This window comes from Stegostoma tigrinum, chromosome 1 (assembly GCF_030684315.1).
Source record: "Stegostoma tigrinum isolate sSteTig4 chromosome 1, sSteTig4.hap1, whole genome shotgun sequence".
Classification (NCBI taxonomy): Eukaryota; Metazoa; Chordata; class Chondrichthyes; order Orectolobiformes; family Stegostomatidae; genus Stegostoma; species Stegostoma tigrinum.
In genome coordinates, this window is record NC_081354.1 from 149,480,736 (window position 1) to 149,508,418 (window position 27,683).

The window sequence follows — 27,683 nt, forward strand, 5'->3', positions numbered from 1 at the left end:
CAGAGAGAGAAAACTGTTGCAGCAGCTTGAGAAGACTTATACTATCCAGAAAGTACTGTTTTAGTGAGGGCCTCAATTACTTACACAGGTAAAAAGTGTCTTGTAATTACCTGTCATTAAATCCTAAGGTGCTGATTGTTAATCTACCAACAGCTTTTGGAGCATGATTGATGCATGATCCAGATGAAAAATAGCAAAGAATTTAGGTACATACTCCAATTCTATTTAAGATGAGAGTGTACATCTGACCCATGTAATTCCTTTCTGCTCTCCCCACCCCACACTTCAATCTGAGTGAATCCAATAATGAGGGTTTATTATGAGAATAATCAGCATGTTGAAATTACTAACACCCAGACTAGGTGAGGTGATTAGTTTCACCCAATTTAAAGGGTACCTAGATATGTAGATGAGGGAGAAAGGGTTAAAAGGATATATCAACAATAAAGCTTTGAATTAAACAGAGTGGTAGGTCTTTTGTGGAGCATGAAGTGGCTGTAAATTCCCTGTTAACACATTTCCTACCACTAGGTGGCACCATAGAATTACCTCATTTCCCCTGCATTGTTACTCAGCTTCCACCCGAACATAGTCTGTTTACCTGTGGAGCTGGATGAACACAGCAGGCCAAGCAGCATCTTAGGTACTCCGAAGATGCTGCTTGGCCTACTGTGTTCATCCAGCTCCACACTTTTGCTATCTCGTATTCTCCAGCATCTGCAATTCCCATTATCGCTGATAGCCTGTTTACCTACAGGGTCAGTCAGTCAGTTGCTGGATTGCTGGTTTCCAATGCAGAATGATGCCGACTCTGGTTGAGGTTACCATGAAGAGCTATCCTTCTCAACCTGTAGTGTCTTGCAAAGTGTGGTGACACTCAGGTTAAGCTACTATTTCCCTGTAATGAGCAAACAGCCCTGTAGCCCTGCAGAATTACGACACCTTGGTGTGTTTTTCTGCCTGTTCCATCTTCCAGAACACTAAGTTAACATTTCCTTCTTTGTTTTTAAGTTTTAATAACTGCTCATTGCAAATTTTAAATCTCCTTGACTCATATTCTAATCCTTCTGAGGCCTGTTGTCCCAATCATTTAATCCGGTTAGCATCGTGTTCAGCATAAGGAGAGTTGTTCGCTGGAGGTCAGTCATCTCTGCCCTAGGATGTGAGATGCATTTCTTTGCCAGTGCCCTATGCTCAGGTATCTTCAGTTGGTATGTTAATGATATTTTCTGTTCTTGGCAGCAGGACTATCCCTTGATCAAAGAATGACATCGGTCAAAATTGAGAATTTCTGCCCTGACGCTTCAAAGACCATAATATATAGGAGCATAATTAGGTAATTCCGTCAATTGAGTCTGCCCCACTGTTCGATCATGCCTGATATGTTTTTCAACACCATTCTCCTGTTTTCTCTCTGTAACCTTTGATCCCCTTCCTAATCAAGAACCTATCTATCTCTGTCTTAAGTACGTCAATTTCTTGGCCTTCACAGCCTTCTGCAGTAATGAGTTCCACAGATTTGATGCTCTCTGACTGAAGGAATTCCTCATTATTCCAGTTCTAAAGGTTCGTCCCTTCACCCCGAGATTCTGTCCTTGGATTTTAGACTCTCCTACTAGTGGAGGCATCATCTTCACATCCAATCTATCCAGGCCTCTCTGTATTCTGTAAGTTTAAATAAGAAGACCTCCTCCCCGCTCCCCCCCCCCGCCAATCCTTCAAAACTCCATTGTGAACTGACTCGGAGTCCTCAACTGCTTTTCATATGACGAGCCCATTGTTCCCAGGGTCATTCCTCTGAATACTTCAGATTAGATTAGAATAGATTTCCTACAGTGTGGAAACAGGCCCTTCAGTCCAACAAGTCCACACCGCCCCTTGAAGCGCCCCACCCAGACCCATCCCCCTATAACCCACACACCCCTGAATGCTATGGGCAATTTAGCATGGCCAATCCACCTAGCCTGTACTTCTTTGGACTGTGGGAGGAAACTGGAGCTCCCGGAGGAAACCTACACAGACACGGGGAGAATGTGCAAACTCCACACAGACAGTCACCCGTGGCTGGAATCGAACCCGGGTCCCTGGTGCTGTGAGGCTGCAGTACTAACCACAGTGCCACCGTGCCGCCCCTAATTAGGATAAGCATGATTTTTGTTTTCTTTTTTGTGGGATGTGAGCGTCACTAGCAAAGGCAATTGATCTTCAAGTGTGTGGCTTGCAATATTATTTCAATCAAGAGTGAAAAGCTAACCATACTGCTGATAGCAAGAACTCTCTGCCTGAGCCATCATTTATTGCCTGTGCCGAGCTGCCTAAAGGTCGTGGTTAGGTGCCTTCTTGAACCATTACCTTATCTCTTCCATCCACTCCAGACATTTCCCATTTACCACCTCTGCTATCACCCTCAGTCACTTTATTTCCCAAGGCTTGGATCTTTTAATCTGGTTAATCTCTATGTCCTTGACATCATTAAACATATTCAACAATTGTTTTTTATTAAAGTGTTTATACTATTCTGATTAAATAACCTGAGGAGATTCTGATTACATTTGCATTATCATGATTACCACCCATTTCCATCTCTGTAATATGTGCCTCTCTTCATCTGCTGAAACTCTCATTAATACATCAGTTACCTCTACATTTGACTGTTCCAGTGCATTTCTAGCCAATCTCTGTCATTCTATCTTCATCCAATCTGAGGTCATCCAAACCTCTCCATATTATAATTTGCAACAAGATCTGTGCACTCTCCTTATGCTCAGCCACTTGTATTAATTTCTGATATGCCAATGCCATGATCTAAAATTCTGTGTTTTCACATCTTTTCACATCATACTGGGGTGGTGATGCCCTAGTGGTATTAGTGGTGGACTGTTAATCCAGAGACTTAGATAACTTTGAATCCCGCTACAGCAGATGGTGGCATTGGAATTCAATAAATATCTGGAATTAAGAATCTAATGATGACCATGAATCCATTGTCGATTGTTGGAAAAACCCATCTGGTTCACTAATGTCCTTTAGGAAAGGAGATTGCATTCCTTTCCTGGTCTGGCCTATGTGTCATTCCAGACCCACAGCCTTCTGGGCAATTAGGGATGGGCAAAAAATGCTGCCTAGCTAGCAACGTCTTTATCCTGTGAATGAATAAAGAAAAAGATATCTTTCCATGATATTACCCACCCACCTCAAATCCTTTCAACATATGTTCTGCCTCATGTTTCCTGCTGCTATGCAGACCTCTGAAGCCATTGTACTAAATTCCATCATGTCCGTGCATGGCAGTGACTTCCAGAATTGGAAGTTAGTGTATCCTCACAGCCGATTGTGACCCTTTGAGTGGCTGCACAATTGCACAGATTCAAGGAAGCATTGCCTGCAACCCTAAATCTTTGTGAGCTACCTGAATCCCTCCAGTTCTGGGCTTTGTGTCAAATTTTATTTGATCATACTCCTGCGACATCTTGACATGTTAGCTTACTAAAAAGGTGCTATATAAATGCAACTGAGATAACAAGGTATAGAGCTGGATGAACACAGCAGGCCAAACAGCATCAGAGGAGCAGGAACGCTGACATTTCGGGCCTAGACGTTTTACCCATCTCTCAAGCAGAAGGATAGGATCTAACAATGAGGGCAAGAAGAGATTGGAGAAGAGAAAGGCAAAGGAAAGCATAACAAAATATGATGTGGATGGTAGGCAGAGAAAAGCATAAAAGTAGAAAGCAGTTCAGATATTTCAGTAACATCTCATGAAATTCATTAATTTTTAAGAAGCCACTCTAAACTACCTTAAGAGATGTTTGAATTTTACCAGAATTTGATTTGAAGTAAATACATTACTGCTCTGGGCCTGGAGTCACATGTAGGCCAGACCAGGTAAGGATGGCGGTTTCCTTCCCTAAAGGACATTAGTGAACCAGATGGATTTTTATGACAATCAATAATGGTCATCATTAGATTATTAATTCCAGATATTTATTCAAATCAAATGTCACCATCTGCCATGGTGGGATTCAAACCCAGGACCCCAGAACATAATCTGAGCCAAAGGATTAACAATCCAGCAATAATTCCTCTAGTCCATTGCCTCCCCATAGTTATGTAGTCAAATTCTAAATCCCCTCTTTATTTTGGCCCTCATCCTGTTCCAGGACAATACCTTTCAGATTTGATGTTTTCTTCCTGGTTTAGTTAGCTTCTTTTGTATTTTCTTGTACAACCTTGCTTTATCAATCGCTATCCATTTCACTACTTCTTCAACTTTTTTCACTATGTCACCGATTCAAGATTTGACAATTGTCGTGACCCGTCTGAAGGGGTGCTGGGAAGTGAGTGCAGGAATGATGGGGAGGTCCATGAGAGCAGAGGGCTGTGTATTAGAATGGGAGTGCAGCTGTTATAATTCAGTCAGTGTTCCATGACAACCACTACTGCCTCAGAGGCCACAGCTCCACTTACTGCCCCCATACTTTGTACCTAAGATTCTGTACCTAGGTGCCTTTGTACCTAAGATGGCTCTGTAAGTGGGCAGTTGTGAACTTTTCACTGTATTCATGTGAGTACATGTGACAATGAAGCAAATTCAGTTCAAACTTTGAGAAGTCCTGTCAATTCTGTTGTGTTCTCCCAAGGTGCCCCAAAGTTCACAAACTGGATGCTCTTTCAGTTTCTTTAAATTTCCCAAATTTCAAGACTCTGTTTGGCAAGGTATGATAACCGCAGTTCTCCTCAGTTAATCACTAAAGGGTCAAAAATTATAACTGAAGTAAAGGAAAGTTAGTGGTTACAATGTTCTGAAGTTTTCTCATCAACTAATATATTTTCTTGTCATGAAGACTGGCAGACCTCAGCAAATTTGATATTAATTTTAAAGCGCAAAGTCCAGTATTTCAGATGTGTAGTCTGAATTATATCAGTATATGTCCATGGTTTCAACTGTTTCAATTAGCAAGTTAATAAGGGTACAATTTAGGAAACTATGATTTATAAAAAAAAATACAATTTGAGCACTTCAGCATGAATATTGGTAGCAGGGAAAACAAAATGTAGGCAGTACCACATCATACCAATGTTTTATAAACAACTTTCATGAATATTCCCAGAAATGTCTCTGCCTAATTATGTTCATTTTAAAATATTAACTGCTCGGTACAAAAGGTATTGATTTGTTCATAAGCAATGAATGAATCAACTTGCTGTGCTTGGTCAAGTATCAGCATTAGAAATGAAATCCCTTCAACAGTAAACCAACAGCTGCTGAGTCAGTTGAGTACATATGATGCTCACTGGCCTTCTGAGCCAGTAGGCCCAGGTTCAAATGTTCCCTGCTGCAAGGTGTGTCATCATACCTCTGAACAGGTTAGTTAGAAAATATGCTATTTTGTTAAATTCCAAACTCTGAAGCAATGGGGTGAGGAGATGTTGACAAGGCATCGCCATCTATTTCGCACACCCAAGAGTCATGCAATTTGCAGCCAGAGAGCAGGACATAAGAACTCAGGATCATTTGTCCAAGGTATTTATTGACTAGCAGAGTCAGATGACTGGAATTTTGCCATGATAGGCAAGGTTACTGAAAACATAGAAACTATCTGAATGTCCAAGCTGAAATACAAGAAGTAAAGATCATGGATTGGCAATGGGGCAAGAAAATGGACAATGAGAAAAATCAGCATTGGTACTGGTGAGGGGCATATGTTGAGGAGGAACAGGCCACATACAACAAGGGAGGATTTTTAACAGATGTCCTGGTAGAAGTCGTCCTGGGTAATCTCAACATGAGTAACTCGTGCAGTAACTAATGGGGTGCCATAGGGATTTGTGGCAGGACCCAGCTATTCACAATATATATTAATGATTTAGATGAGGGAACAAAATGTATCATCTCCAAGTTTGCAGATGTTACCAAGCTGGGCGGGGAGGGTGAACCATCATGAGGATGCAGAGATCCTTCAACATGATCTCAACAGGTTGGGTGAATGGGCAAATCAGTGGCAGATGCAGCACAGTTTGAATAAATGTGAGGTTATTCACTTCAGAAGCAAAAGAAAGGCAGATTACTACCTGGATGGCTGTAAATTAGGAGAGGGGAGTGTGCAGTGCGACCTGTCATCCTTGTGCACCAGTCACTGAAAGTAAGCATACGAGTACAGCAGGCAAAAAAGAAGGCTGATGATATGTTGGCCTTCATTGCAAGGGGTTTGGAGTACAGGAGCAGGGATGTGTTGTTGCATTTACACAGGGCCTTGGTGAGACCACACCTGGAATATTGTGTGCCATTTTGGTACCCTTTTAAGAGGAAGGATGCTCTTGCTCTGCAGGGAGTGCAACGAAGGTTTACCAGGTTGTTTCCGGGATGGTGGGTCTGACACACTTCTCTCTGCGTTTTAATTTGAACGTACATACCAATAAAGGATATTCAGTTCAAAAATGTAGCATCTGTAATGGAGACCTTTCTTGGACAATGGACGAAGGTCTTATGATTGGAAAGTAAGATTATGGCAAAAGCTAAACAAAATAATGTACAGAACTGGAAGAGTTTGGAATTAGCCTGAAAGTTACGCAAGGAGTCAGGAGGGCTAAAAGGGGTCATGAAAAGTCACACGCTGATAGGATTAAGGAAAATCCCAAGGCTTTTTATGCAGATATAAAGAACAAGAGAGTAGCCAGGCAGAGGCTTGGCCCACTCAAGAACAGGGAAGGGAATTTATGTGTGGAGCCACAGGAAATGAATGGGGTATTAAATGAGTACTTTGCGTCAGTATTCACCATAGAGAAGGACTTGGTGGGTGATGACGGGAAGGGTGTGTAGATATTTGGGGCATGTTGAGATCAAAAGGGAGGAAGTATTGGAGGTCTTGAAAAACATTAAGGTAGACAAGCCCCCAGGGTCTGATGGGATATACCCCAGAATACTGAGAGAGGCAAGGGAGGAAATTGCTGGGCCCTTGAGGAAAATCTTTGGATCTTCACTAGCTTCATGGGGGATCCCACAGGATTGGAGAATAGCCAATGTTGTTCCTTTCTTTAAGAAAGGTGGCAAGGATAATCCAGCTAATTACAGGTCCGTGAGCCTTGTGTCAGTGGTAGGGAAATTGTTGGAGAGGATTCTTCGAGAAAGGATCTACACCCACCTGGAAATCAATGGACGTCTTAGTGAGAGGCAACATGGTTTTGTGAAGGGGAGGTTGTGCCCCACTAACTAGGTTGAGTTTTTTGAGGAAGTGACAAAGATGATTGTAGAGGGTAGGGCCTTGGATGTTGTCTACATGGACTTCAGTAAGACCTTTAACAAGATTCTTCATGGCAGGCTGTCTCACGGGGTCAGAGGTGAGCTTGAAAGTTGGATTAAAAAGTACTGGCTCGGTCATAGTCAACAGAGGGTAGTAGTGGAAAGGCGCATTTCTGAATGGATGGCCATGACTAATGGCATTCCTCAGGGACCAGTGTTGGGACCTTTGCTGTTTGTAATATATATAAATGATTTTGGAGGAGAATGGAACTGGTCTGATTAGTAAGTTTGCTGATGACACAAAGGTGGTGGAATTGTGGATAGTGATGAGGACCATCAAAGGATACAGCTGGAAATAGATCAGTTGGTGAGTTGGGCAGAGAAATGGCAGATGGAATTTAATCCAGAAAAATGTGAAGTAATGCATTTTGGAAGGTCTAATCTAGATGGAAAATATACAGTAAATGGCAGAACCTTTAAGAGTACTAATAGGCGGAGAGATCTGGGTGTACAAGTACGCAGGTCACTGAAAGTGGCAATGCAGGTGGAAAAGGCAGTCAACAAGGCATATGGCATGCTTGCCTTCATCGGACGGGGCATTGAGTTTAAAAGTTAGCAGGTAATGTTGCAGTTTTATAGAACCTTAGTTAGGCCGCATTTGGAATATTGTGTTTGATTCTGGTCACCACACTGCCAGAGAATGTGGTGGCTTTGGAGAGGACAGAAAAGAGTTATCAGGATTTTGTCTGGTATGGAGAGCATTAGCTCTGAGGAGAGGTTGGAGAAATTTGGGTTGTCCTCACTGGAATGACAGAGGTTAAGGGGCGACCTGATGGAGGCCTACAAAATTATGAAGGGAACATGGACAGACTGGATGGTCAGAAGCTTTTTCCCAAGGTGGAAGAATCAATTACCAGGGACCATGGGTTTAAGGTGCAGGGAGGATGCTTTAAGTATGATATACAAGACAGATTCTTTACACAGAGGGTGGTGGGTGCCTGGGACTCGCTGCCAGGTGAGGTAGTGAAAGCAGATACTACAATGACTTTTTCTTGACAAATACATGAATAGGATGGGAATAGAGGGATACAGTCCCTGGAAGGGTAGGGGGTTTAAGTTGTGTTGGGGTTGTTTTTGCAAGCTTGGAGGGCTGAAGGGCCTGTTACTGTACTGTAATTTTCTTTGTTCTTTTCATTCTATATTTGGATGTTAATAATGGCGATTAATAATCTGCTTTGTCACATCAGTTAGATTTGTACAGAAAAGTTCTAGAATGATGGGACCCATTAGACCAAGGCTAGATTTTTAGCTAGACATTTTAATGAATGTTTAGAGCTAAGAGGGTTTAGGGTAAACTTTCCTAGAGCTCGGAAGGTGATTTTTAACCATTTTAAAAACCTTTTATTTGAAGTGTAACTCTAAAATTATCAAAATGATGTTCCTCAGCGTAATCTGTTCAAGTGGAAAGTATTCATACAACTCCCAAGGGAAGCACCAAAAAGAGAGGGGAAGCTGTAGTAATTATGTATATATGTTTATGGGTTAAATTACATTTCTTGGGTATTTTTCATTAAAGGCAAATTTGAACCAACATCCCCAGGGCATTTTGAGAAGGGATACTGGAATTACAATGTTAACTGTGTTTTCTCTTCATAGCTGCTGCCAGACCCGCTGAGTTATGTATATATGTTTATGGGTTAAATTACATTTCTCGGGTATTTTTCATTAAAGGCAAATTTGAAACAACATCCCCAGGGCATTTTGAGAAGGGATACTGGAATTGCAATGTTAACTGTGTTTTCTCTTCATAGCTGCTGCCAGACCCGCTGAGTTTCTTCAGCAATTTCTTTTTTTGTTTGTTTCCTCAGGGCACTACCTTCGGCTCCAGATTACCTGTCCACCGGCCTTACCATTGTACTGCCAGCTCATCATTAGATTAGATTCTGAACACACTTCAGAAACTCTTAGTTCATCCACCCTCATTGTTCCTTAATACAGTTACTATCCCAGTCTATTGTAAATACTTAGTCATGCATTATAACTATAATTTCAGCATCTCTCTGTAATTTCCCTGAAAATATTTTCCTCTCTCGTGACTAGTAGTTGGTGACCTGTGTAATTCATTGAGGGGTGTATGGTACTTACAATATTTCTTATTTCTAATCAAATATTTTTCGTCCATGATCCAACTAAGATCTCTTCTTCCCTTCAGCACTATAATATCTCTTGAACCAATGCCTGCACCACTCCTTTTATTCACATTTTTTTCTTGTTCTTATTGTATCTGAGAATCCTTAGTACCTGCCACTGTTTGAACCAGGTCTTTGTTTTCAACTTAACATCATTTTCTCATTAGGCCATCCAAACCAGAGCAGAGTGACCTTATTTGCCAGTCTACACATTCACATACATGTACATTCAATCTAATTCAGATGTTATTGCATCCCCTCTAACTCTGATGCTACTTAATGCCTTATTATTTCTTACTCAGTGCTAGCTTTGTCAATTTGCGATGCAGTCTGTTTTATCCTGCTTCATGTAACTGCTTGGTTACTATTTCCTGCTGTGTTAGTTGAGTTCTCCTCACGTCCTCCAGCATTAGCAATTGCATGACAGGGACATAACAGTAATCCTAATATTACCCTGTGCAGAAGTAGTTTGTACTGAAGCTGTGCCAGTAATCCTACAAAGTTTGATATTTTGCTGCAGCTAAGAAGTGCATCTGTTGAAGCTTCAGTTTTCAGTTTTGTAATTCACTCATTTCATGTTTATTATAAAGAGCTCCTCAAACAACAATGGGCATTTCAACTGAAAAGAGAACATGTAAGGATCTATCCATGTTCAATAATTCAGAACTGAACAAAAGCTTGATTGCAGTCTTTGTGGTTTATCATAGGGGGTTGTCCTTTATATTCCAATAAATAGCACAGTATATGCTTACCTGTAAGGTAGTCCGCATGCATCCCTTATTTACCAGATCCCCCAGTTTCTAGCCATAAGCTTCCTATCAAAATAATAGAAGAGAAAACCAGAGATCTAAAATCAAATGGCATCAGATTCCAATTTCAACCACAGCCCAGAGATGCTGTCCTTCGCACATGAAGTTCTAAATTTCTGCTCAGCTTTAATACTTTCTTTTACTGCCCTACCAATTCTCATTCTCTTGCTCCTTTTTGTATTCCAACTCCCTTATTTCTCATTTGTGTTAGTGCAGGCAACAGGAAGGCATGAAAGAGTCAGTGCTCCTTACAGTCAAATATTCAGCACTCATTTGGAGTTGTGTGACTTATGAGGTGACAAATTTCAAGAAAGATAATTTTAACAAGAGGTTTATTCCAGCCAGCTGCCTTGTATGTCCTCTGCAAGCAGACTCCTATATCAGCTTTTATTTGAATGTCATAAGCGTTACGGTTTGTCAGAGCCCTGTTCTCAGCTTGCCAAGCACAGTGAAAAATGTGCTCAAATAATTTATCCACCCTGTGCTTGATAAGGCTTTTTAGTGAAGGTGTGCCTATTCATATCATTTGACAAATATTGTTTAGAAAAGTGAGGATGTGGCCTTAAGACAATTTTTATTATGTAAGATGCAATCGATCATAATCGAAATCTAACCTGCTGTTTGTGGAAAAACTAAACCCAGTAAGATCCTTATTAGAATTGTTATCACAGTCAATTTCTGGGCTTTAAACAACAGGTAGAAAACCCTGTTGAATTCCTATGCTGTGACAGTGGAAAGTACAGAGGTGTCGTGAAGTTATTTCGTTTAAATATGTGTTCAAAGGGAATTGCAGGATCATGAAGCACATAAACTGTTTTGTGATATAAAACTACAAAGTAACAACAAACATTTGGTTGCGAGGATTATTCACCCTTCACAGGTATGGAGGGGCCTCTGCAATACAGCCATGTATCTCATTTTCTTTCCCAGAGGGCTTCCTCTTCCAGATGAGACCTGTGATGAGAGCATTAGCAATCTTTGTAATCCTGCATCTGAAGAATATGTGGGAATCTGATATGATCACCTTTCCTCATGTTATTCTAGAAGAGAATGCAGTCCTCTTAGAAGTACAAACAGATTGCTCCCTTTCACTGAGACAGGGAATGAAAGCATCCCAACTCAGTGATGGGAATGAAATCAGAGTACCTTTCTGGCAGATACTGATAGGTCCAGTCAAACAACCTCTCCTCAGCATGTATCACCTGGTTCAAGGAGGCAGCTGTGCCTTCTTAATATCTGATGTCACAACATCAAATGAAATTTGGGCATATTCCTCTGCCAGTGACTCAAATCTGTAGGTGATCTCTGCCACATGTTCCACTGCTTGCCTCTGCATCCCAGTTATTCATTAATGACTAAGTCAAGAGGCTTATCATCTGCACTGGACTTAGACTTAGCAGACTCCAGCAGTCTTCAATGTTAGAAACTCAGTCATTTCTTCCTCTGCCAACTTTGGGCCCATGCCAATGCTGTGTTCACCAGAATGTGACCTTGAGCCTATAATATATGCATCCTGCCATCCTGAAGGTGAATGTTGGTTCAGAGTGGGATGGAATGCTTTGACAGTGCATCCTCTGAGACTCCTGTCTGTTACTCAGATGTGATCTGTGGCACTTTGTAAGATGGACCTGTGGATTTGTACTCTTGCTCTTCTGGCCATGGATGACAATTGGGATCTAAAGGCTGCAGAGAAGAGCATAAAGTTTTATTAAAAATACCCTTTATGCAAGTTTTATTAAGTCTCTGGTGGTTAATGTGTAGCTGGGAATAACTGCCGGGAGGGTTTCTCACAAGATGGCCGTTTCCCTTGTTCTCCTGTCAGCAGCCTGCGCAGCATATGACATGAGCAGCTTGATTTCTGACATGTCCCTCTCTGTCCATTCATGCTGGTTGTGCATTTTTCTCTCCTGCAGTACAGTTGAGGCATTAAGCAATATTAGCATGGTTAAATAAGACCATAAGACATAGGAGTGGAAGTAAGGCCATTCGGCCCATCAAGTCCACTCCGCCATTTAAATCATGGCTGATGGGCATTTCAATACCACTTCGCTGCACTCTCCCAGTAGCCCTTGATTCCTTTTGAGATCAAGAATTTGTCGATCTCTGCCTTGAAGGCATCCAACGTCCCGGCCTCCACTGCACTCTGCAGCAATGAATTCCACAAGCCCACCACTCTCTGGCTGAATAAATGTCGTCTCATTTCAGTTTTAAGTTTACCCCCTCCAATCCTAAGGCTGTGCCCACGGGTCCTAGTCTCCCTGCCTAACGGAAACAACTTCGTAGCATCCACCCCTTCTAAACCATACATTATCTTGTAAGTTTCTATTAGATCTCCCCTCAACCTTCGAAACTCTAATGAGTACAATCCCAGCATCCTTAGCCATTTGTCATATGCTAAACCTACCATTCCAGGGATCATCCATGTGAATCTCAGCTGGACACGCTCCAGGGCTAGTATATCCTTCCTGAGCTGTGGGGCCCAAAATTGGACACAGAATTCTAAATGGGGCCTAACTAGAGCTTTATAAAGTCTCGGAAGCACATCACTGCTTTTATATTCCAACACTCTTGAGATAAGTGACATTACGTTCGCTTTCTTAATTACGGACTCTACCTGCAAGTTAACCTTTAGAGAATCCTGGACCAACACTCCCAGGTCCCTTTGTACTTCTGATTTGCGATTTTTCTCACCATTTAGAAAATAGTCCATGCCTGTATTCTTTTTTCCAAAAGTGCAAAACCTCACATTTACTCAGATTGAATTTCATCAGCCATTTCCTGGACCACTCTCCTAAACTCTCTAAATCTTTCTGCAGCTTCCCCACCTCCTCAGTACTACCTGCCTGTCCACCTATCTTGGTATCATTGGCAAACTTCACCAGAATGCCCCCAGTCCCTTCATCCAGATCATTAATATATAAGGTAAACAGCTGTGGCCCCAACACTGAACCCTGCGGGACACCACTCGTCACTGGTTGCCATTCCGAGAAAGAGCCTTTTATCCCAACTCTCTGCCTTCTGTCAGACAGCCAATCCTCAATCCAAGCTAGTAGCTCATCTTGAACACCATGGGCCCTCGCCTTGCTCAGCAGTCTCCCGTGAGGCACTGTATCAAAGGCCTTTTGGAAGTTTAGATAGATAACATCTACTGGGTTTCCCTGCTCTAACATACTTGTTACCTCTTCAAAGAATTTTCCTGCATTGCATTGATACAACAGATAAAGAATGTGGTATGGGGAAGCTATGAGTGAGGGTGAAACGTGTTTGAGTCAGCTGGAAGAGCCAGAGGTGATTGAAATCAACCAATTTCTATGTATGTATCTGCTGTCCGGAACAGGTCCTCACTTTGAACCCAGCTAGTGTAATGGTATCTTTGTCTTGTGCAAACCTTTGGTAAGAAACTATATAATGTGTAGATTCCCCTAGTTCTGATGACAGACGAGTAATCTAGTGATGTGTGTTGCTGAGTGCTTAGCACCTTCCATGTCTCAAATGTGCAGCTTAACTGCTGGGAGAGAGACAGTGGTACTGTCATGCATGGGTATGTGCAATGACGAACATTGTTTGCACGTGAGGTATGTGATGGTACCTGACAGGCTGTTTTGCTCATTCTAACTTATCAGAGCAAAAAGCAGTGAGTAGTCAGTGGCACTTATCCCAGCAGACTGTAAAAACTAATTCACTCTCTTATGGCACCGCATCCAGTGGTTCCACTGACACTAACCACCACAGGCGTCATCATCCAGGCTGCCTTGGTGACATAAACTGGCATCCAGTTCTTATTCTTTCATAAAGAGCATCTCCTTTCATTAGCAAACTCCCTAACATCACCCCCAGAGAAGCATTCCTGATCAATAGCACTGCTTTCTTACCAACTCTGACATATTGAGACCATAATGAGTAAAGGTTGTTTGGCCCTGGATGCCTTTTAAACACACTGTCTAGATCCTGGAAGGTGCTTTTGGGGCAGAACCTTCAGACTACCCAGCACAGGAATTTCATGTTTCACATGTGCACTTGCAGGTAATGAGCTTAAAAGAACATAATCACATCAGAGAAACCACTACCCACCACCCCACACCCCCCTCCCCCCAACCATAGGTCTCTCCCATCTTTTGGACCAACTAAAGATAACAAAGTGTGGAGCTGGATGAACACAGCAGGCCAAGCAGCATCTTAGGAGCACAAAAGCTGACGTTTAGGGCCTAGACCCTTCATCAGAAAAAGACCAACTGCCTCATTTAATCTGCAAAATGAAATATCACTTGTTGGCTCATATCACCCTCCTGCAGTGAAACTTTGTGATTCTATGGAGCTATGGATGCACTGTACATTTAAGATTATAAACCTATATCTGGAGGTATAAGTTTATTTGGAGGTTACTAAAGATCCATAGTTTTTGGATCCTGTTGAAAAATTTTCCTTCTCAGAATTTCTGTTTCTAGCTGAGAGAGCTGACCAGGCTAATTTGCATGAATTTGTAAGGCAAACATATTAACAGTGCAGTTAGTATTGTTATTTTTATGACTTTTTTCCCTGCAGTAATACTTGCCAAAATAATATCTCAGCAGATAACCACATGATTTTACAGCTGACACCAGTTTCTGGAGAATTGACCTTTATTTTAAACAGTCCTATATATTCTCTAGAAAGGGAGACCTCCTGAGGGGGAGGAGTCACTACTAAGTTAGCTGAACTAACTGACTTTGATAGTCATTCCAGTATTTGAATTTGTCATGTCCAATGTTGGGCTATTAGTAAAAATGACACCAATGTGCAGCCAATCTGTGCAAGATTTGTTGAGGTGCTTTTCTTTCATTCGGTTTTGACGTAACCAGTAATGTCCATATTCTGGAAGAGGAGTCTGAAGAAATGAATGTTGCCGGAAAGGCCAGAATTTATTGCCCCATCCTTAATTTCAAAAGCTTGAGAAAGCAGTGATAAATCATTGTCTTGAAATGTTGCAGTCCATGTGTTAAAAGCGCTCCTATGGTGTTGGATGTTCAAGGTCAATACTCCTGACCCTAAAGAGCAGCCAGGGATGAGAGTTTCCTGGGTTGTATCTTCCAGGAGGTGGCCACCCCACAAGCAATGAGAGTTCAAGTGACCACATAGGTGGCCATCTGGAAGTTAAGACGGATGCAGAAAATGCAGGAGTCTTGTAATATTTTGTGAAACTGCTACTCAGCATTGGAGATAGTTGGGAATAATATCACCTTCAAATAGTGCCAGGGTAAAACAGTTCATGCAGAGGGTACAAGATAGTCTTCAGGGTAAAGGACTGAGCCAGAAGCTGTGGTACTTGTCAGTATCAATGATATAAATATTGAGGTCCTCCAGGGGTAACTTTGAAGATTCATACTTGAAAGAAGTAACGAGTGCTTACTCTTAAGTGTTGCTCACCACTGAGTGTAAAAATCTGCATCAGAGGGATACAATTCAAAAGGCAATTAGGGGGTGGACAATGGATGTTGGTTTTGCCAGAGATGCTACCCTTACGAAAATGATTTCTTAAAAATGAAGGTAATGAGGATTAACATGTGGTATGAGCTATGGTGCAGGAGGAAGACCTTCAGATTCTCAGTGCATTAAGAAAACTTCTGGGATAGGAAACATCTCCTTAAAAAAGAGAAGTCCGAAGTGCTGACAGCAAAGTTCACTGTTGTGGTTGGGATAATTTGGAATTAATTGACGGGGGATGGTATCACTGTTCTAAAAATAAGGGGTTGTCCGTTAAAAGTTAGAGAAAGGATGATTTGTTTCTCCCCCACCAAGTAGTGGAGTCTTTGGAACTCAGATTAACAGAGGTCTACAGCATAGGAACAGGCCCTTTGGCCCAAATTGCCCATGCCACCCAGTTTTCAGAATTAAACTTGTTCCATTTGCCTGTCTTTGGACCATATTCCTCCATACCTACCCCATCCATTTACTTGTCTAAATGTTTCTTTAATGACAAAATAGTACTCGCTTCCATCATGACCTCTGGCAGCCCATTCCAGACACTCACCACCCTCTGTATGACGAAATTGTCCCCACGACCCTTTCTTACCTCTCACCTTAAACCTATTCCCTTTAGTTTTAGACTGTCCTATCCTGGGGAGCAGCTTTTGGCTATCTACCTATCTATGGCTCTCAGGATTTTATAATCCCCAATAAGGTCACACCTCAGTCTCCTACACTCCAGGGAGCTAAGTCCAGCCTATCCACCCTTTTATAACTCAAACCTTTTAGTCCAGGTAGCATCCCAGTAAATCTTTTCTGCTCTTTTACTAGTTTAATAATATCCTTTCTATAGTAGAGCAACCAGAACTACACGCGTAACTCCAAATGTAGCCTGACTAGTGTCTTGTACAGCTGCAGCAAGACATCCCAACTCCTATATTCAGTCCTTTGACCAATGGAAAGAAGCGTACTGAAAACCTTCTTCACCACCTTGTCTACCTGTGACTCCACTCTCATAGAGCTATGAGCCTGTACCCTTTGATCTCTTTGTTCTATAACGCTCCCCAAGGCCCCAACATTGACTGTATCAGTCCTGCCCTGGTTTGATCATGATCAAATGGGCCAGAGGTCTGAGGAATGGCAGATGGAGTTCAACAAGCAATCACGTGGTACCCTGTCAAAAGCCTTGCTAAAGTTCATGTAGATAATGTGTACTGCACTGCCCTCATCATCTTTTCTGGTCACCCCTTCAAAAATCTCAATAAATTCAATTGATTCACTACGTTTACTCAAGATGAACACAACTCTTTTTGAAAACATAATGGAAACAAAGTCTTTGAATATTTTAAGGCAGGGATGGATTGATTCTTAATAGCAAAGGTATGAAAAGTAATTGAAATGGGTGAAAATGTGGATTTTCAGTTACAATCAGTCATAATCTTCGTAAATGGCAGAGCGGGCTCAAGGGGATGAATGGTCTATTTTTGATCCTTGTTTTTATGTTCAAATAGAAGTAGAAAAGATGAATAAGGTCCTTCCTGGAGAAGAAAGTAGTGTCACATTAACTAGAACTAGACTGAAAAGGACTACAAGGAATGCATGGACAGATTTACACTGTCTGTCAAAACATTGTAAATGCTCTAAATGTAGTGAATTAAAGGTCTTGAGCTACAAGTACAAAGGCATGTGGGAGTATAATATTGTGACAACAATGAAAATGTGGCCTGAAATTGCTGAGGAACTGGGTGCTTAATATTCAAGCATATTCGGAAAAGGCAATTACGAGGGAGTTGGAATAGTAGTACTGATTAGCGAAGAGATTGTTGTAAAGAAAAGATGTATTGGAAAGGTAAAAGATAAACTTAATTTGGTTAGAGTTGAGAAGGTATGTGATTAAGCTGCTAGGAATTTTCTGCTGGTCTTCAAAATAGTGTGACAAGGTTAGAGGACCAAATCTGCAGGGAAAGCACAAAGACATGCAATAACTATAGAGTAATAATATTACTTATATAGTGTTGATTGGGATATTGTTACAGTAACGGTAGTAGGATGACGGAATTTCGAAAGAATTGTAAGGACTAACTTTCATTTTCTTGTATTTTTGATTGTGGACTGAAATGGGGGCAAAGCACAAGGACTGTGAAACAGATTGCCGCACTTTTTAAAAGCAAACGTCAGTTATTTAGAGATAATGGGAACTGCAGATGCTGGAGAATTCCAAGATAATAAAATGTGAGGCTGGATGAACACAGCAGGCCAAGCATCATCTCAGGAGCACAAAAGCTGACGTTTCGGGCCTAGACCCTTCATCAGAGAGGGGGATGGGGAGAGGGAACTGGAATAAATAGGGAGAGAGGGGGAGGCGGACCGAAGATGGAGAGTAAAGAAGATAGGTGGAGAGAGTGTAGGTGGGGAGGTAGGGAGGGGATAGGTCAGTCCAGGGAAGACGGACAGGTCAAGGAGGTGGGATGAGGTTAGTAGGTAGCTGGGGGTGCGGCTTGGGGTGGGAGGAAGGGATGGGTGAGAGGAAGAACCGGTTAGGGAGGCAGAGACAGGTTGGACTGGTTTTGGGATGCAGTGGGTGGGGGGGAAGAGCTGGGCTGGTTGTATGGTGCAGTGGGGGGAGGGGACGAACTGGGCTGGTTTAGGGATGCAGTAGGGGAAGGGGAGATTTTGAAACTGGTGAAGTCCACATTGATACCATGTGGCTGCAGGGTTCCCAGGCGGAATATGAGTTGCTGTTCCTGCAACCTTCGGGTGGCATCATTGTGGCAGTGCAGGAGGCCCATGATGGACATGTCATCTAGAGAATGGGAGGGGGAGTGGAAATGGTTTGCGACTGGGAGGTGCAGTTGTTTGTTGCGAACTGAGCGGAGGTGTTCTGCAAAGCGGTCCCCAAGCCTCCGCTTGGTTTCCCCAATGTAGAAGAAGCCACACCGGGTACAGTGGATGCAGTATACCACATTGGCAGATGTGCAGGTGAACCTCTGCTTAATGTGGAATATCATCTTGGGGCCTGGGATGGGGGTGAGGGAGGAGGTGTGGGGACAGGTGTAGCATTTCCTGCGGTTGCAGGGGAAGGTGCCGGGTGTGGTGGGGTTGGAGGGCAGTGTGGAGCGAACAAGGGAGTCACGGAGAGAGTGGTCTCTCCGGAAAGCTGACAGGGGAGGGGATGGAAAAATGTCTTGGGTGGTGGGGTCGGATTGTAAATGGCGGAAGTGTCGGAGGATAATGCGTTGTATCCGGAGGTTGGTAGGGTGGTGTGTGAGAACGAGGGGGATCCTCTTGGGGCGGTTGTGGCGGGTCGGGGTGTGAGGGATGTGTTGCGGGAAATACGGGAGACGCGGTCAAGGGCGTTCTCGATCACTGTGGGGGGAAAGTTGCGGTCCTTAAAGAACTTGGACATCTGGGATGTGCGGGAGTGGAATGCCTCATCGTGGGAGCAGATGCGGCGGAGGCGGAGGAATTGGGAATAGGCGATGGAATTTTTGCAGGAGGGTGGGTGGGAGGAGGTGTATTCTAGGTAGCTGTGGGAGTCGGTGGGCTTGAAATGGACATCAGTTACAAGCTGGTTGCCTGAGATGGAGACTGAGAGGTCCGGGAAGGTGAGGGATGTGCTGGAGATGGCCCAGGTGAACTGAAGGTTGGGGTGGAAGGTGTTGGTGAAGTGGATGAACTGTTCGAGCTCCTCTGGGGAGCAAGAGGCGGTGCCGATACAGTCATCAATGTACCGGAGGAAGAGGTGGGGTTTGGGGCCTGTGTAGGTGCGGAAGAGGGACTGTTCCACATAACCTACAAAGAGGCAGGCAATTATTTACACGTGTTGTTGACTCTGCTGTTTATCAACCAATGGTGTTGAAGTTTAGTACAGACAAGTTGGCTCCAGGAATTATACAAAATGAGATTCAGCCAACGGCATGTAGTTGATTGGTCAGTGGGCTGATGACGGCTTGTTGATGTCAAAAGCCGTCTGTCTTCAAACAACAATGTGGTTGCCTTCTAGGTAGTTGTACAGCTTGTGGGTGTGAGTGAGGTAGTCAGAAACCTTTGGACTTTTGAAATGGGAGGTGATGCCCTTTACTTAATTGCTTAAATTAAGTAAAGACTGAACAAAGTCAGTTTATTTTCCAGCATCACTTGCTGTAAACTTTTGCTTTTAACTAATTAGTGAGAGGCTTTCTAAGTTGTGAACCAGTGAACCAAATAAGTGAAAGTATTTGGGGAAGAAAGAGCAAGAAGCACCAAGCTCTGGCAAGGCAAAAGGATCATCTCTGCCACGTCTAGGGACGAGTCCTAATGAACAACCTTCTCAATTTTTGTTTTGCCTTCCACCCACAACATCATTATGATTTTCTGCCTTTGTGTATGCGTAGACGAGTTTAAGGGAGTTGGAGTTTGAACTGGTACAGTTACGTTGAAAGTTCAGTTGTTTACCTACAGTTAAGAATTACTATTCATTAGAAATAGATCATATGAAGTACAGAAACCCATTAGTTCAGAGGCCCATGTGAAACTGCCTTCATTACCTGGTCAGGCCTACATTTGACTCCAGACCATAGCCATTTGGCTGACGCTTAACTACCCTCTGGGCAATTAAGGATGAGCAATAAATGCTGACCGATCCAGTGACCCCCTCATCCCATGAATGAATAATTTTTAAAAAACCCTGTTCCACGCTTTCTGCTAACCTGAGTATAAAACATAGGTAAATTGGAAATTTTGCATACTTTGATAAAAGTCTTTAGCTTTTGTGATGATTCTGAGAACAGTGGGGCATCATTTACAGTACTCTATCCCAGGGGGGCATGGCAGCGCATTCAAGAGACCGTCCTGTATATCAGTAGACCAACAATGAAGGAGGCATTGCTGGATCTGGTCCTGGAGAAATAGGGGCCAAGTAGAACAAGTGTCTGTGTGGGAGTGCCTGAGCAAAAGTGGTCGTAACCTGTTCTGAAGAAGGGTCACTGGACCTGAAGGCAGTGGAGGACAACTCTCTGGATACTTTCAAGAAAGAGAAAGATAGAGCTCTTAAAGATAGTGGAATCAAGGGTGACGGGGATAAGGAGGAACAGGATACTGATTGTGGATGATCAGCCATGTTCATAGTGAATGGTGGTGCTGGCTCGAAGGGCCGAATGGCCTACTCCAGCACCTATTGTCTATTGAAATGTTAACTCTTGATTTCTCTGCTCTGAGATTTTCCAAAGATTTCCCTGTTTTTGTTTCAGATCTCCAACATCTGCAGTTCTTTTGGTTTTTTAACATAATCAAAGAGCCCCTCCCTCCCTTGTTATACTCTCTCCCATCCTCTTCCGGCAGAAGAAACATAAGTTTGAAAACATACAAACAGATTTAAGAACAGCTTCTTCCCTGCTGTTATCAGTATTATAAATGAACCTCTCATATATTAGAGTTGATCCTTCGCTGCACCTTCTCTGTAGCTGTAACACTATATTCTGTTCTGTTAACCTGATGTACTTATGTGAGGTATGGTTTGTCTGGATAATGTGTAAAACAATACTTTTCACTGTATCTTAGTACATGACCAAAAGTAAATCAAATGAAAACAACAGAGGTTTATAAAATCATGAGGAGCATAGATAAGGTCAATATCTCACGTCTTTTGCCTAAAGTCGGGAGTTCAAAACTAGAGGGCATACTTCTAAGGAGAGAGGAGAAAGATTTAAAAGGAGCCTTTTCAAACAAAACATGGTGCATATGTGGATGAACCACCAAAGAAAGTGGTAGATGTGGGTACAACTAACAACATTTAAAAGTCATTTGGACAGTTACATGAATAAGAAAGGTTTAGAAGGATATGGGCCAAACACAGACTAAGGACTAGTTTAGTTTGTTCAGCGTGGATGAGTTGGATGAAGGATCTGTTTCCATGCTGTATGACTCTACAACTATCTAATTTATTTTTCCAGAGAGCTGACATGAGCTCAGCTTGCTTAGTGACCTCCTTTAGCTTAGTCTTTATATGGTCTCTGCCTATGGGACTACCCCTTGGTGATGCCTTCCTTATACAAAGCAGGTGGAGTTTCTTCCCTTTACATGGTTTAACACAACATCCTGAAGGCATGGAGCATCTAATTCGTGTCATTTCTGTGATTCAGTAGGAATTAGGACAAGTCTACAACAGGATACTTACAGATGTTTGGAGTTGAATATGCTGAACTCAGCATTTATTCTAATTTCTAATATTCTAACTTCTAGTTAAATACACTATTTATTTTAGGAAATGGGCTTTATGATCTTCTGAGCCAACGTCCTTCCGACCATGTTTTTGAACTGGAGGCCTGTGACCAGCAGTGTGCTCAGGTGCTTTTTTGTCATTTGTTTAAATGATTTTGATGTGAAGAGAAGGAAGTGGGGTTGCAGGTAGCCAGGGTAGTAAAGAAGGCATTTGGTATGCTTGCCTGAGATAATGGGAACTGCAGATGCTGGAGAATTCCAAGATAACAAAATGTGAGGCTGGATGAACACAGCAGGCCAAGCAGCATCTCAGGAGCACAAAAGCTGACGTTTCGGGCCTAGACCCTTCATCAGAGATGGGGATGGGGAGAGGGAACTGGAATAAGTAGGGAGAGAGGGGGAGGCGGACCGAAGATGGAGAGTAAAGAAGATAGGTGGAGAGAGTGTAGGTGAGTGTTGCTGTTCCTGCAACCTTCGGGTGGCATCATTGTGGCAGTGAAACTGCTGAAGTCCACATTGATACCATTAGGCTGCAGGGTTTCCACATTGATACCATTAGGCTGCCACAATGATGCCACCCGAAGGTTGCAGGAACAGCAACTCATATTCCGCCTGGGAACCCTGCAGCCTAATGGTGTCAATGTGGACTTCACCAGTTTCAAAATCTCCCCTTCCCCTACTGCATCCCTAAATCAGCCCAGTTCGTCCCCTCCCCCCACTGCACCACACAACCAGCCCAGCTCTTCCCCCCCACCCACTGCATCCCAAAACCAGTCCAACCTGTCTCTGCCTCCCTAACCGGTTCTTCCTCTCACCCATCCCTTCCTCCCACCCCAAGCCGCACCCCCATCTACCTACTAACCTCATCCCACCTCCTTGACCTGTCCGTCTTCCCTGGACTGACCTATCCCCTCCCTACCTCCCCACCTATACTCTCTCCACCTATCTTCTTTACTCCCCATCTTCGGTCCGCCTCCCCCTCTCTCCCTATTTATTCCAGTTCCCTCTCCCCATCCCCCTCTCTGATGAAGAGTCTAGGCCCGAAACGTCAGCTTTTGTGCTCCTGAGATGCTGCTTGGCCTGCTGTGTTCATCCAGCTTCACATTTTGTTATCTTGGTATGCTTGCCTGTATTGGTTAGTGTGTTGAGTACAGGACTGTACATTGGGATGTCATGTTGTGGCTGTACAGGACATTGGTTAACCAGGTGTGGAGCTGGATGAACATAGTAGGCCAAGCAGCATCATCAGAGCTCCTATGATGATGCTGCTTGGCCTGCTGTGTTCATTCAGCTCTACACCTTGTTATCTCAGATTCTCCAGCATCTGCAGTTCCTACTACCCCAGGACATCGGTTAGACCACTTTTGAAATACCGTGTTCAGTTCTGGTCCCCTGCTGTACGAAAGATGTTGTTAAATTTGAAAGGATTCAGAAAAGATTTACAAGGATGTTGAGGGGTGGCCATGTAGAGGTTTATAAAATCAGAAGGGTCATGGATAAGGTCATGGTCTTTTCCCCAATGTAGGGGAGTCAAAAATTAGAAGGCTGAGGTAAGGTGAGAGGGGAAAGATTTAAAAGGGACCTAAGGGGCAATCTTTTCACACAGGTGGAACGTGTGTGGAATGAGCTGCTGGAGGAAGTGGTGGAGGCTAGTACAATTCCAACATTTAAAAGGCGTGGGTATGTGAATAGGGAAGGTGTGGAGGGATGTAGGTCAAATGCTGGCACATGGGACTGGATTAATTTAAGACACCTAATTGGCATGACAGGTTGGACCAAAGGGTCTGTTTCTTTGCTGTACAGCTCTTGACTCCAATGGTTAACTGGACCTGAAACATTAACTCCAATTTCTCTTCACAGATATTGCCAGATATGCTGAGATTTTCTCACAGCTTCTGTTTTTCTTTTATATATAGATGAGTATTTTGTCAATTGCAACAATGTTGTAATATCTGTTGAAGGTTGTAGCCATCTTTGAAAAGTATGCTTTTTGTTATAGATAACAAGGTGTGGAGCTGAAGGAACACAGCAGGCCAGGCAGCATCAGAGGAGCAGGAAAGCTGACGTTTTGGATCGGACCCTTCTTCAGAAATGGGAGATGGAAGAGGGCTCTGGAATAAGTAGAGATGTAGGGTGGGTGGGTGGGTGGGTGGGGGGGCGCAGTGATAGCAGGTAGATAGTGGAGTGGACAGGTGGGAGAGAAGACGGACTTCTCTCCCACCTATCTGCTCTTCCTACTTCACTGACCAATTCCCACCCCCACTTCCTACCTACACTCAGCTTTACTAGCATCATCCCCACTTCCTTGACCTGTCTGTCTTCTCTCCCACCTATTCCCTCCAGTATCTACCTCCTGTCACCGCGATCTCTCTATTTATTTCAGAGCCCCCTACCCCTCCCCATTTCTGATGAAGGGTCACGACCTGAAACATCAGCTTTCCTGCTTCTCTGCTGCTCAGCCTGCTGTGTTCCACCAGCTCCACACTATGTTATCTCAGGCTCCAGCACCGGCAGTTCCTACTACTTCTGCTTTCTGTTATAGATTGTTTCATTTCAAGAGATAAGGTTTTCAAAAAAAAACAGTATTCATCTAGCTGCATTAATGCAAGAGAATAGCCTAAGACAGTGGCAGAAGTATAGGCTCAAAAATTAACATCAAGCTGAAGAATGAATCCCATTGGGATTCGTCATTAAAAGCTGATTTAAGAAGGTCACACTTATGGAGGTTTTAAAGGATGCAAGATGGGTGGTAATGACAGGGAATTAGGGTGGGAATTCTCTTTAAAAGATAACAAACTTTATGCCTATATCTTCTTTATTAAGACCATAAGACATAGGAGTGGAAGTAAGGCCATTCGGCCCATCAAGTCCACTCCACCATTGAAATCATGGCTGATGGGCATTACAACACCACTTCCCTGCACTCTCCCCGTAGCCTTTGATTCCTTCTGAGATCAAGAATTTGTCGATCTCTGCCTTGAAGGCATCCAACGTCCTGGCCTCCACTGCACTCTGCGGCAATGAATTCCACAAGCCCACCACTCTCTGGCTGAAGAAATGTCATCTCATTTCAGTTTTAAATTGACCCCCTCTAATTTTAAGGCTGTGCCCACGGGTCCTAGTCTCCCCGCCTAACGGAAACAACTTCCTAGCGTCCACCCCTTCAAAACCATACATTATCTTGTAAGTTTCTATTAGATCTCCCCTCAACCTTCTAAACTCTAATGAATACAATCCCAGGATCCATAGCCATTCATCATACGTTAAACCTACCATTCCAGGAATCATCCGTGTGAATCTCCACTGGGCACGCTCCAGGCCTTCTTGAGGTGTGGGGCCCAGTTTTAAACAAAAGTTATGCCTTTTTATGTCAATTTTTTTGAGTCAATAGAATGAAATCTGTCACCATTTGTGACAATTCCAGACCAAATTACTAAGAAATTCATGGAAGTAGATTTTGAATTTGAATGACTTGCGAAGTATAGTTTCTTAATACCTAACAAACACCCAGGTTGATAATGCTGTTAAGAAGGCTTACGGTATGTTAGGTTTTATTGGAAGAGGGATTGAGTTCCGGAGCCGAGATGTCATGCTGCAACTGTACAAAATGCTAGTGCGGCCTCATTTGGAATATCGTGTGCAGTTCTGGTCACCCCATTACAGGAAGGATGTGGAAGCATTGGAAAACGTGCAGAGGAGATTTACCAGGATTTTGCCTGGTCTGGAGTGCAGACCTTATGAAGAAAGGCTGAGGGACTTGGGTCTGTTCTCATTGGAGAGAAGGACGCTAAGAGGGGATTTAATAGAGACATACAAGATGATCAGAGGATTAGATAGGGTGAGAGGATGATGACTTCAACTTGTACAAGGGGGCATAGCTACAAATTGAGGGGTGATAGATATAAGACAGATGTCAGAGGCAGGTTCTTTACTCAGAGAGTGGTGAGGGCGTTGAACGCCCTGCCTGCCAATGTAGTTAACTCAGCCACATTAGGGGCATTTAAACAGTCTGTGGTTAAGCCTATGGATAATGATGGGATAGTGTAGGGGGAGGGGCTTAGATTAGTTCACAGGCCAGTGCAACATCGAGGGCTGAAGGGCCTGTTCTGCGCTGTATTGTTCTATGTTCTAAGTTCTAAACCTTAGTTACAAATAGGGAAGAGCAAAGGCTTATGGCCTAGCCAACAATGCAAAGCACTGTGCTTTGGGCTTGACCAGCACTGATCATCCTTTGCTCATCCAACCTTAACTTGGTTCATTAGTTAGGCCTCTCAACTGATTCAAAATTTAATGTTATTCAAGAGTCTGTACGGTTCTTTGTGCATAATTTTGGCAGACCCTTTAGTGTACTACTGAGAGAATCTCAACACTGCAGTACTCCCTCAACACTGCATTCATGTGTCAGCCTAAGTTTTTGAAATTTAAACAGAGGCGCTAAATACCTGCTTAGAGCAAGGACTTAAATGTTTTTGTTTTTAACCAGAATCCTTCAAAGTCTGTTCATTCTGAATTGAAGGTCAGGTTTCTTTTTATCAGTCAGATTTTTAAGTTTCCCTTGTGCAGTTGATCCTGTGACTAGCTGTTGCTTTCTGTCTGTTGTAGGTCTCGGCTTGGATTCATCCAAACTCCCTCCTCAGAACAGCCAGTCTGACTGGCCTGAATTAAAAAGAATTTTTACGGAAGCATTTGCTGCAAAGAGCCAAGAGCAATGGATCAAGGTCTTTGATGGAACTGATGCTTGTGTTACTCCCATTTTGTCTTTCAAAGAAGCTTTCGATCATCCGCACAATCAAGAAAGAGGATCTTTTATTATTGATGCGGATGGACATGTCAGCCCTAGACCAGCTCCTGTCTTGTCCCGGACACCAGCCGTTGTCAGTTTGGAAAGGGACCCACAAGTGGGAGAGCACACGCAACTTGTGTTGACCGAATGTGGTTTCACAAAAGAGCAGATAAATAAGCTCGAATCTGCTGGTGCTATTGAATGTAATAGTTCCAAATCAAAGTTGTAACAAAATATTATGCATTATTTCACAATATTATAATCATCAAATTTTGTGTCCTAATGTCAATTGAGTTACTTCATTTTCAAAAAGATTTTTATTTTTCTCGTTAAATTTAAAAAATTGAATCAAATGCTATCGAACATAAACATGCACACAAACAAATTAATTTTGTATGTCTTCAAGAAGTACTGAAATTAAAAGGAGACTCATTTCTGTAAGATTCAACCTAGAATTTTCTTCAAATGGTTGCAATTTGCCATTGCCAAACAGCCTGCTACCCACACGTGGCAATAAAACTGTTAAAAATGTAGGCAAATGAATGCAGTTCATCTCACAGCTATGGTAAATATATACAACATATGCCATTCCTAACTCTAAGTTTTATCATCTGCTCTTCAATAGCTTCACCTTTTAAGATCTCATTATTGACAAGGTATGCATAATATTCTAACAAGTATTTACAATGAAAAAAGATAAAATTATGATTTCCTAACGTTGGTAGCTGTGGAATTGGAGTTGAATGTTTTCTGTGCAGCATACCAGTTTAAAGTGGCTGCACCATGTGCTGGAACTGTGCTATGCATTACTGACTATACAGGCCTGTACTGATGAGGCTTTTTCCTACTACACCTCTATACCTGGGACACTGGAAGTGACTGAACACTCTGCCTTCCCATTCTGAAATTTGTGGAGGTTTCTGAGATCTCTCTCATCTCCATATTTTGCTGTTGGTTAATGAAAAATAAATTAAAATTTCACAGAATCCCTACGGTGTGGAAACAGGCCAGTCAGCCCAACA

General features: G+C 42.8%; 1 protein-coding gene across 4 annotated transcripts in view; it reads left to right on the forward strand.

The window, feature by feature from the left end:
* The window catches only part of amacr (alpha-methylacyl-CoA racemase), a 73,465-nt gene extending 46,271 nt beyond the window's left edge, over nucleotides 1-27,194 (forward strand). For all 4 annotated transcript variants that reach the window (XM_048543922.2, XM_048543932.2, XM_048543941.2 and 1 more), the window contains exon 6: nucleotides 26,481-27,194. In XM_048543922.2, the coding sequence (XP_048399879.2) occupies nucleotides 26,481-26,890 (410 nt within the window). In that variant the 3' untranslated portion in view covers nucleotides 26,891-27,194. The remainder of the gene's footprint in view (nucleotides 1-26,480) is intronic.
* The last annotated feature ends 489 nt before the right edge of the window (nucleotides 27,195-27,683 follow it).